Below are 12,296 nucleotides of genomic sequence, written 5' to 3'. Positions count from 1 at the left end.
TTGAATCTTGAATAAAATACAAAGTGCTGGAGGAAATCAGCGGGCCAGGCAGCATCCGTGGAGGAAATGGACAGGCAACAATTCGGGTCGGGACCTTTCTTCTGATGAATAAGACAGTCATCGCCTCTGCCAGAGGAATCCAGGGCAAGAAGGTGAATTCGGAAGTTAAAGGCAAACTATTCAGCAGTAATAAAGAGGAGAGTTTTCTCACACAAAGGACAGTAGAGATGGCCCTCTAAGACTGGGCAGGGGGGTGGGAGTGGGGGTGGGGGGTGTAAATCGAAAGCATTAAAATGGGCATTATTTTGATAAGCCTACGTATTCAGTGTTATGAAGCAACGTGGTAGATGGAACCGATTCAGTGAAAGGCAGAATCGTATTGAATGGCTCAGAATTGGCTCTTCTTGTTCCTTTGTTTTAGTTAAACCTTGATTTTTGAGGTTTTTCACAGTTAAGGAGATGGTAGATCTAGCAAATTGTGCATTGCATTTACAGGCATGTTAGGCTGTTGTTCCATTTCATTGTTCCATTGTCGGTACATAAGACGTTTAAACACTCTTGACTTTAGAGATACAGCGTGGAAACTGGCCCTGCTGCCTGACCCACTGAGTTACTCCAGCTTTTTGTGTCGACCTTCGGTGTAAACCAGCATCTGCAGTTCCTTCCTATACAACATAGTATCCTGTACATAGACATAGAAACATAGAAAATAGGTGCAGTAGTAGGCCATTCGGCCCTTCGAGCCTGCACCACCATTCAATATGATCATGGCTCATCATCCAAATTAGTATCCTATACCTGTCTTCTCTCCATACCCCCTGATCCCTTTAGCCACAAAGGCCACATCTAGCTTCCTCGTAAATATAGCCAATTAACTTGCCTCAACTGCCTTCTGTGGCAGAGAATTCCACGGATTCACTGTGTGAAAAAATGTTTTTCTCATCTCGGTCCTAAATGGTTTCCCCCTTATCATTAAACTGTGACCCCTTGTTCTGGACTTCCCCAACATCGGGAACAATCTTCCTGCATCTAGCCTGTCCAACCCCTTAAGAATTTTGTAAGTTTCTATAAGATCCCCCCTCAATCTTCTAAATTCTAGCGAGTACAAGCCGAGTCTATCCAGTCTTTCTTCATATGGAAGTCCTGACATCCCAGGAATCAGTCTGGTGAACCTTCTCTGTACTCTCTCTATGGCAAGAATGTCTTTCCTCAGATTTGGAGACCAAAACTGTACGCAATACTCCAGGCGTGGTCTCACCAAGACCCTGTACAACTGCAGTAGAACCTCCCTGCTCTTATACTGAAAATCTCAAGATCTAGCAAATTGTGCATTGCATTTACAGGCATGTTACGCTGTTGTTCCATTACATTGTTCAATTGTCGGTACATAAGACATTTAAACAGACTTGACTTTAGAGATACAGCGTGGAAACAGGCCCTGCTGCCTGACCCACTGAGTTACTCCAGCTTTTTGTGCCTACCTTTGGTGTAAACCAGCATCTGCAGTTCCTTCCTATGCAACATAGTAACCAGTACACATTTAGAGTGTGGGAAGAAGCTGAAGCACCCGGAGAAAACCCACGCAGTCACAGGGGGAATGTACAGACTGTGTACAGCCAGCATCCGTAGTCAGGATCGCACGCGGGTCTCTGGCGCTGTGTGGCAGCAACTGCACTGCTGTGCCACCCGTGCTGACTCTCCAGTATTTTCTACTGTTCCCACACAAGAAGGGGTTAATTAATCTGCAGGCAAACAGTATATTTGCACCAGCAGACACAGAGAGGACAAACACCATTAAAAAAAAAAGCTGCAATATGTTCCCTTAATAAACAAGTTATAGACTTAACTTCTTTTTGTGAGGTGTCGGGGTTGCCTGAAACTACAGCAGCAGTGGCATAATCCGCTACAATTTAATAAACCCAGCCATTGTGGGTTTTTGAAAATTCGGGAACATCCCCCGAGTGTAACGCAGATCAATTTATGTGGCACATTTTCACTAATCAAAAAGAGATGGAAGGTTTAAATCAGCTTACTATGTATCGAGCAGTACGGCAGCAAAATAGAATTATTTCAAATAAATTACATTTTCTGCTCTCGAGGTAGATTGTTCAGACTTCATTTGAGTGGAATCGAACATTACTTTTAAATGTGTCAATATGTGATTCTATTTTCTGAGCTCAGCAGACTTTAATCAAATAATGTTTTAATTGCAGCTTCTAAAGCACTGCCAGAGAGCTATATCGCACCGCAGACTAAGTGCACTGCCCAAAAAGCTTTTACGTATTGCTTGGGCATCTGCAGTGACTTTGCACCAGCCACTGTGGCTTGAATGCCGTCTGCTTTTAGAAACATAGAAACGTAGAAAATAGGTGCAGGAGTAGGCCATTCGGCCCTTCGAGCCTGCACCGCCATTCAATATGATCATGGCTCATCATCCAACTCAGTATCCCGTACCTGCCTTCTCTCCATACCCCCTGATCCCTTTAGCCAGAAGGGCCACATCTAACTCCCTCTTAAATATAGCCAATGAACTGGCCTCAACTACCTTCTGTGGCAGAGAATTCTACAGATTCACCACTCTCTGTGTAAAAAATGATTTTCTCATCTCGGTCCCCAAGACTTCCCTCTTATCCTTAAACTGTGACCCCTTGTTCTGGACTTCCCCAACATCGGGGATAATCTTGACCTTTAACCTTTGTCTTGAACTTTGAGCTTTAACCTTTGTCACGTGCACCACCGAGCAAGCATAGAACACAAAGTGAGGCACAAAGTGCTGGAGTAAATCAGCGGGTCAGGCAGCATCTCTGGAGGACATGGGTAGGTGACCTTTCGGGTCGGCACCCTTCGTCACACTGTTTGTAGTAGGGGGGGGGGGGAAGAGAAAGCAGGAAAAGAGGTGGGGGTGGGGCAAAGCCTGAGAAGTGATAGGTGGAAAAAAGACACAAAGTGCTGGAGTAACTGAGCAGGTCAGGTAGCATCTGTGGAGGACATGGATAGGTGATGTTTCCGGTTGCGACCCTTATTTGGGTCAAAGTGGCTCCAATGATCACAATGGAAATCGAACCACTCTGCCAGCTGCTGATGTGGCAGGAATATTGATATTGATTGATACAAGAATATTGGTACTGATATTGATATGCTTTGGTAAAATTGTCAATTGCCCCTCGTGTGTAGGATAGTGGTAGTGTACAAGGATCGCTGGTCGGAGTGGACGGTGGACCGGAGGGCCTGTTTCCACGCTGTACCTGTAAAGAATCCCAACCCGAAACGTCGCTCGTCTATTTCCCTCCACACATGCTGCATGACCCGCTGAGTTCCTCCAGCACTTTGGTTTTTTTTGCTCAAGATCCCAGCATCTGCAGTCTCTTGTGTCTCCATTAAATCCCACTCTTACAGCTTGGGAATAATCATTGAATAAGGTATAATAATCTAGTTTAGTTTACAGATACAGCATGGTAACAGGCCCTTCGGCACTCTGAGTCCACGCCAACCATCAATCACCCGTTCGCACTAGTTCTATGTTGCAGAAACCAATTAACTTACAAACCCACCCATCTTTCGGATGTGGGAGGAAACTGGACCACATGGAGATAGCACATATGGCGAACATGCAAACTCCACGGAGGCAGCAACAGAGGTCAGGATTGAACCTGGGTCTCTGGTGCTATAAGGCAGCAGTTCTTGCAGCTGGGTCACCAATCTAGCATCAGCAATAATGGAAAGCTGTTAAAAAAAACACATCTAATTCACTGCTGTCTTTGTCTGATGCGCCTATATGTAACTCCAGCCCAATGAGGTTTGTATAGGAAGGAACTGCAGATGCTGGTTTAGACCGAATAAAGACAACAACATGCTGGAGTAACTCAGCGGGTCAGACAGCATCTCTGGAGAAAAGGAACAGGCGATGTTTCGGGTCAAGACCCTTTTTCAGATGTCTGAAGGAAGGTCTCGACCCGAAAAGTCACCTATTCCTTTTCTCCAGAGGTGCTGCCTGACCCGCTGAGTTACTCCAGCATTTTGTGTCGATCAACTAATGAGGTTGACTCTTAACTAGTTCCTAGTGTCGGGAGAATTAGTGATGGACCATAAACGATGGCACTGTTTGTGACTCTACCTCCTGGAATAAATAAATAATTAGAATAGTTTCCTCTGGTTGTGGAGGCCAGACCTGGGAATCATGGATTTCAGGATTAGACCAGAATTGATGAGGAATTTCCTCGATTGGGAGGGTTGTGAATATTTGACATTCTTCCTCAATGCTCTGCAAATGCTGATGAAAGTTAATCCGGTGCATTTTTCTCACTAATGGAATTAAGACATACAGTTTTATCCATCATACTTTGACTTAAAAGTACTTAATGATCCTTGAGGTGGAAAACTCTAAAGATTCACAACTCGAGAACTGTTGGCTTCTTATACCTGTCCTGAAAACCGCCAGGCGGCACAGTGGTAGAGCTGCTGCCTTACAGCGTCAGAGACCCGGGTTCGATCCTGACTGCTGTCTGCGCGGAGTTTGTACGTTCTCCCTGTGACCTGCGTGGGTTTTCTCTGAGATCTTTGGTTTCCTCCCACACTCCAAAGAAATATGGGTTTGTAGGTTAATTGGCTTGGTATAAATGTAAATTATCCCTAGGATAGTGTTAATGTGCGGGGGTCGCTGGTCAGTGTGGACTCGGTGGGTTGAAGGGCCTGTTTCTGTGCTCTATCTCCCACACTGCAAAGACGAACAGGTTTGTACGTTATTTGGCTTGGTAGAGTTGTCCCTAGTGGGCGTAGAATAGCGTTAGTGTGCGGGATCGCTGGTTGGCGCTGACCCGGTGGGCTGAAGGGCCCGTTTCCACATTGTATCTCTAAATTAAACTAAACCTGCTCCAGATACACCGTCATCAACTTCTATAAATGCTTATTGGATACCTGGAAAATGAGGTGAGAATTCTGTCTCCTCCACTCGTTCATCTTTGAGTTTCAGACCCTCATCACTTTGAAAAAACGAAATTCTCCTCAGCTGCCCACAAATCCAAAGATTTGATACTTGGTTGTCATAAGGAATAGTAGTGGAATTAAGCCTTTCGACCCATCAAGTCTACTCTGCCATTGAATCATGGCTGATCTACCTCTCCCTCCGAACCCCATCCACCTGCCATGAAGCTGCATTTGGAGTACTATGTGGAGTTGTGGTTTCCCCATTACAGCAAGGGAGGAAGCTTTGGAGAGGGTGCAGAACAAGTTTACCAGAATGCTGCCTGGATTAGAAGGTATTTGCTGTAAGAAGAGGTTAGACAAATTTGAATTGTTTTCTTTGCAATGTCAGAGGTTGAGAGGAGAGCTGATAGAAGCACATAAAATTACGAGAGGCCCAGATAAGATAGCCAGTCAGAACCATTTTCCCCAGGGTGAAATCGTCAAAGACTTGAGGACATGGCTTCACGGGGAAAGAGGCAACTTTTTTATTTAGACAGTGTGGTGTGTGTGTGGAATGCAGTGCTGGGGTGGTGATGGAGGCATGTATGACAGTGACCTTTAAGGGGTATTCCAGGTGCTCTATCCCTAAGACATGCGGGATTTTAGGGCTTTAGCTTCTCCAAATGGTACGTGGCTGGTGCCGAACATGGGATAACAGAACGAGTGTGAACAAGTGATTGATTGTAGGCGTTGACTTGATGGGCCGAAGGGCCTGCACCCATGCTGTATCTTTGAATCAAAACCACTGTCAGTAATGTCACTCAGCCATTCCTGGTCTGTGCCGTACCATTTTTTGCCAAACTTCAACCTGAGGTGTTGGCTCCGTTTCCCTTCCCTCAGATGCTGCGCGATTTACTGAGTGTTTCCAGCGTTTACTGATTCTTATTTCAGACTTTCCACTATTTGCAGCTTTTCAGTTTTCACTTGGGACGGTAGGAATGTCCTTACACTTGTCCTGGCCGAAGGCTTCTATCCCGGTTACAAGTGCTTTAACCTCTGAAGAAAACCTCTAGAGAAAACAGGCCTTTGCATGGAAGGAACAACTAGCACAGATGAAACCGAGGAGGATAATTGTCAAGGGAGCCCGTTCCCCCCTTCTGAATCTGACAGCATGGAACCCAGACAATGCTACAAAGGCCACATTCATTATCCCTCCATTATTACCGACTTAGGAAAGAGTGAAGATGCACAATAATTTGTCTAAACCGCTCCACAGTCTGATCCACTTGAGGTGCTTCAGAAAGACCTCTATTGTGTCCGTTTCTCACATCAATCGGCCCCTCGAGTTCCTCGTGTTTAAGAAGGATTTGTTGTTTGGGATTGGGGAGAAACGGAGAGGAACGGTAGAAGATATCGCTAATTAAAAACCGCCGTCTCGATTGCAGCAACCTGCAGTCACGGGCGCTTTGATTTAATTATCAAACTTGTGAATGGCGTTTGTACAGCGGAGGTTAATTGGGGGGGAGGGGTCACAGAGAGCAATAGTTAAGAAAAAAAGTCTCTTACCTAACCAATCGTTGAACTTCTTAACCTCCGTGGGGAGCCCGAGCTCTGTGAAGTCGCCCGTGTGTAGCAGAATGTCCCCGTATGGCATCTGAATGCCGTCCGTTCGCGAGTGTGTGTCAGAGACGCAGACGAACCGCGTGTGGCCCGCTGGCTTCGGAGTGTCGTACGGGACGGGGTCGACCCTGGGTGGCGTGCACAATGAGATAAAGAGACAAAAATGAACGGGAGTTAACAAGGCGTCAATTCATCCGGTGCTTCCTCATCACTGGCCGACTCAAACAGACACAAGCAGAGAGCCAGTTAGCATTAATTAACCTTTAACTTGCAAAAGGCGACTCGCTAACAACTCGCACGCACACACACACATACGCACACATGCACACACACACACACACATACGCACACACAAACACACACACAGGTCACTCTGGGAACAAGGAATTGAAATGAGCGGTGTGAGAAACCATGTCCATTTAAAAAAAATAAATTAAAATGCAATTACAAATGATTTACAGCACCTCATTAAAAATTATGCCCTAATTAAAGTCGCTTCAGAAACTGGACCCAATGGTGTTCTACAATTAATTTGACATTTTCCCGACAAGGAGAAATCAATTCCTTTTTTCCACACTACGAAGAGAAAACAGAGTTTCCGGGATTGCAATATTTCTTTCATAACTCATCTTATCAGGCAACTGATAATGCCTGTCTGCCACTGTGTTCTGTGAGCAGGCCAGTTCTCAATTCAAAATAACCAAGTCACCCTGGACCTCATGCATCTTAATGTTGTGGATCAGCCAATGATGAAGGATTGATGGAACAGCTCCATCCAAGACCGCAAGAAATTGCAGCGAATTGTTGCACGCAGCCCAGACCATCAGACAAACCAACCTCCCTTCTATTGATAGGCACAAAATGCGTGAGAAACTCAGCGGGATAGGCAGCATCTCTGGATAGATGGAACAGGTGACTTCTGCACCCTATCCAGAGGTGCTGCCTCTCCCGCTGAGTTTCTCCAGCATTTCGTGTCTATCCGGTTTAAACCAGCATCTGCAGTTCCTTCCTATTCCCTTCTATTGACTCAATTCATACCTCACGCTGCCTCAGCGATACCAGCAGCATAATCAATATCGACGCGCACCCTGACCCTTCCCTCTTCTCCCCTCCCCCATCAGGCAAAACGTGTAGAAGTGTGAAAATGCACACCTCCAGATTCAGGGACAATTTCTTCCCAGCTGTTATCAGGCAACTGAATCATCCTACCACTACCAGACAGCAGTGCTGAACTGCTATCTACCTGTTTGGTGACCCTCGGACTATCCTTGATCGGACTTTGCTGGCTTTACTTTGCACTAAGGGATGGGAGATTGCAACCTTCACGTGGTCCACCCTGTTTCGACGAATGCAATCAACCTGGCGTGCACAAACAGATCAAACAGAACAAGTTGTCGTACAACTTTAGGCTGTGCACGCCATACGCAAGAAGACTTTGCGCTAAACATTATTCCCTTATCGTGTATCTGTACACTGTGAATGGCTCGATTGTAATCACGTATTGTCTTTTTGCTGACTGGATAGCACAATGGTCTACGAGCATTGCCACTTTTCATTTCACTGCACATCTCATATGTGTATGTGACAAATAAACTTGACTTGACTTGAAAACAAAAGGTTTTCACTGTACCTCGGTACACGTGACAATAAAATTAACTGAAGAGATATTTTATTCGCCAATTAAATACCGCAGGGGGTAGAAGGACAGAAAAAGTTTACAATAACAAACAAGAGGACATGACTTCAGAATTAAGGGACAGAAGTTTAGGGGTAATATGAGGGGGAACTTCTTTACGCAGAGAATGGTGGCGGTGTGGAATGAGCTCCCAGTGGAAGTGGTGGAGGCAGGTTCATTGGTATCATTTAAAAATAAATTGGATAGGCATATGGATGAGAAGGGAATGGAGGGTTATGGTACGAGTGCAGGCAGGTGGGACTAAGGGGAAACAAATTTGTTCGGCATGGACTTGTAGGGCCGAGATGGCCTGTTTCCGTGCTGTAATTGTTATATGGTTATATGGTTATATAACTCAAAATAGTCGGAAATATTGGAGCATCTTTCTTTCCAAAGTAGAAATAAGGTGTGTTGCAAGATATATGGAGAATGACAAAGCCACTTGATACAGAAGAGGGGCACCAAAGGCTGGAATAACTCAGTGGTCAACTAGCATCTCTGGAGAAAAGGAATAGATGACGTATTGGGTGGAGATCCTTCATCAGACTTGGTTCATCTTAGTTAATCTTTCCCTGATCATGAGAACGGATGGAGTTATATAGAAAAAGCTACCAGGATGTGGGCATTCTCGACAAGGTCACTCTTTATTCATCCGTGTCTTATTGGGCCAGCTGGAGTCACCATATCATCGTTGGACTGAAGCAACATTTTCGCCACAATGGGATACATGGCAGACTCTGATGCTCCTTGCAGCGTTGGCCTGGCTAAGCGTAGCCATGGTGTCCACCGCCGCTACAGGCCGTGTCCGGTCCAAGCGTTTGGCCTCCAGTCCAGCCAAGCCCCAGGCTGTTGCAGGATCTGCAGCGATCGGCCCACTCCACCGTCGAGGCACTGCACTCCCACATATCAGCAATGGCAGCATTGTTTCTCCAGAAAGCCGTGCGCGCTACAGAAAGTGCCCGGACACCGCTGAGACAGTTAACCCTCTCAGCGAGTTATTTTGGGCAGGGGATGGGGATGGTGATTCCAATTTAGATAAAACCTGACTTCCATAAGGGAACACAGAATATAATTCTTACGTAATTTGAGGAGTGCCTGAACCAATATTCACCGTCAAACGCTAGGACCAGAGGTCATAGCCTCAGATTTTAAAGACACTCCTTTAGGAAGGAGAAGAAGAGGAATTTCTTTAGTCAAAGGTGGTGAATCTGTGGAAATCATTGCCACAGAAGGCTGTGGTGGCCCAGTCGATGGATATCTTTAAGGCAGAGATAGATAGATTCTTGATTTGTTCAGGTGTCAGGGGCTATGAAGAGAAGACAGGAGATTGGGGTTAAGAGGGAAAGTTAGATCAGCCATGATTGAATGGCGGGATAGACTAAATGGACCGAATGGCCCAATTCTGTTCCTGTCGTTTATGAACTTATGAACACATTCCCAAACGAAACCGTTGACATGGAGTTAAACCAGCGGTAAACGGTCTAGCTGAGCTCTGGGTCTCTGCTGATCGTCATACACTCTGCATATCCCCCATGTTCATTCATCATTCAGAACAAACAATGTTTTATAGAGAGGGAACATAAATTGCTCTCAAGTTGATATCGAGATTCAAAATGATATTTGAACAAAAAATAACATGTTTATGCAACGTGGCTTGAGATTATACAAAATGATCAAAAGTTGGATGAAAGAAGCGAACAGCTCCTGGGGTTTCAGACACCATTTGTTATAAATTTAAGATGAACTTAAGAGCAGAGCTTCCGTGCGTTGTGATTCTCAACTTAATCGGTACCGACATTGATGGTGCTTGCAGCCCGAAAGCTAACTCGTGGGGAGATGCAGATTATCTGACCTTAGTCCTTCTAACCGGTATTCTCCAACAAGCACCAAGACCTTGTGGTTCACTCGCCCCTTCCCACCCCAAACCACTCCCGCCCCAGGACACGCAACACCTCCTCCCTCGACTCCATCCAGGGTCTCCGACAGCTTTTTCGGGTGAAGCAGAGGTTCCCTTGCACCTCCTCCAACTTCATCTACTGCATCTGTTGTTCTCAGTGTGAGTTCCTACACATCGGCGACACCAAGCGCAGACTGGGTGATCGTTTCACGGGACAATTACGCACAGTCTGCCTTGGCCCACGTGATCTCCAGGTTTTAACTGCCCTTCCCATTCCCATTCCCACACTGATCGTTCTGTCCTGGGCCTCCCCCACTGTCAGAGTGAAGCCACATGCAAATTGGAGGAACAGCACCTCATGTTTCACTTGGGTAAATTCCAACTAACCCCAACATCCCCTCTCTCTCCCCCCCTTTAGCAGAGACATATTCCTGATATCATCTACACTCACAGGAGTTAGCCTGCCCACTAACCAAGTTCAACGTTGAGAAATTATTTACTACCGAGATTACAGCAAGGGAATTAGTTACAGGACTTAGTCCAGTTTGGGGCTAATTGAACTGATCTTCCAGCTACCTATTAACCTAACATGGACAACATTCATGGGATCAGGTAACCTGTACATTCCTGCAAGGCACCCAGACCAGGTTGGCAAAACTTTAAAAGATAGACACAAAGTACTGGAGTGACTCAGCGGGTCAGGCAGCACCTCTGGAGAAAAAGTATTCGGTATAAACCAGCATCTGCAGTTCCTTTCTACACACTGGCAAAACTTGAATACCCATGAAATAGTGAGAGGGCTCCTTCCAGTAAACCCACACGGGCTTTGGCGGCCTCACAGTGCCACACCCCGTTTCAACAAAGCACAAAGTGCTGGAGGAACTCAGCCATGCCAGGCAGCAACTGCGGGAGAAATGGGTACTTCTTCAGACCGATTATAGTTGGGGGGGAGGGGGGGGGGGAAAGCTGGAAAAGAGAGGTAGGGCAGCTCAAAGCTTGGTAAGTGATAGGTGTGTACAAGGGATTAAGCGGGAGGGTCGATTGGCAGATGGGGTGGACAAGGATTAGAGATGAAATGGAGACAAAAAAGTAGAAGAAGAATTAAATGTACGGCCAAAGTGAGGAACTTTGTCCACACCGACCAACATGCCCCATCTCCACTAGTCCCACCTGCCTGCGTTTGCCCCATATCCCTCCAGACCCGTCATATCCATATAATGTTTCTTAAACTTTGCAATAGCCGCTGCCTCAACTACTTTTTCTGGCGGGCGGCTCGTTGCATAAACCAGCTACCCTCTGCGTTAAAGGTCTGTAAAAATGGATCCGGTTCATTACTTGGGGGCGGCCTAATAGAGGATCAGTCGTGATCATATTGAATGAGAGGAGACCCGAAGAGCTAAAAGGCTGTTTTCTGCAGCTATTTTACGACATGCCTAGCTGAAAGGCACAGGCTCCAAAGGTGGTGGGATTGAGAGGTAGACAGACAAGTGGCCAGGTTTGGGAGAGTACAGAAGTCCTATAGACATCTAGGATTCAATAAGGTTAGAGGGATGGAGGAATCTGAAATCAAGAATGAAAACTTTGAAATGGAGGATTCAATGGATTGGACAAGTTGATGTTAATTAATTTCACCCAATTACCTGAATTGCCATGAAAAGCATTTACATGAGGCACTGCCTCAAGAAGGCAGCATCTGGCATCGAGGATAGACACAAAGTGCTGGAGTAACTCAGCGGGACAGGCAGCATCTCTGGAGGAAAAGGATGAGTGACGTTTTGGGTCGTAACCCGTCTTCAGACTATCAACAGGGATCCCCCATCATCTGGGCCATATCCTCTTCTCGCTGCTACCATGGGGCAGCAGGTACAGAAGCCTGAAGTCCCATGTTCAGGAAGAGCCACTTTCTGACAATGATTAGATTCTTGGAACATCTTACATAACCCTAACATACAGTGCCCTCCATAATGTTTGGGTCAAAGACCCATCACTTATTTATTTGCCTCTGTACGCCACAATTTGAGATTTGTAATAGAAATAATCACATGTGGTTAAAGTGCACATTGTCAGATTTTAATAAAGGCCATTATTATACATTTTGGTTTCACCATGTTGAGATTACAGCAGTGTTTATACATAGTCCCCCCATTTCAGGGCACCATAATGTTTGGAAGACAGCAATATCATGTAAATGAAAGTAGTTAT

At 45.8% G+C, this 12,296-nt stretch overlaps 1 protein-coding gene across 3 annotated transcripts in view; it reads right to left on the bottom strand.

The window, feature by feature from the left end:
• mpped2a (metallophosphoesterase domain containing 2a) overlaps positions 1-12,296 on the bottom strand; it is a 121,387-nt gene that overhangs the window by 78,189 nt on the left and 30,902 nt on the right. For all 3 annotated transcript variants that reach the window (XM_055649267.1, XM_055649269.1, XM_055649268.1), the window contains exon 3: positions 6,469-6,650. In XM_055649267.1, coding sequence (XP_055505242.1) covers positions 6,469-6,650 — 182 coding nt within the window. The remainder of the gene's footprint in view (positions 1-6,468; positions 6,651-12,296) is intronic.

The sequence above is a fragment of the Leucoraja erinacea genome, chromosome 18, assembly GCF_028641065.1.
Source record: "Leucoraja erinacea ecotype New England chromosome 18, Leri_hhj_1, whole genome shotgun sequence".
Classification (NCBI taxonomy): domain Eukaryota; kingdom Metazoa; phylum Chordata; class Chondrichthyes; order Rajiformes; family Rajidae; genus Leucoraja; species Leucoraja erinaceus.
Note: the sequence above shows the minus strand (reverse complement) of the source record. Positions and strands in the feature narration are given on the sequence as shown.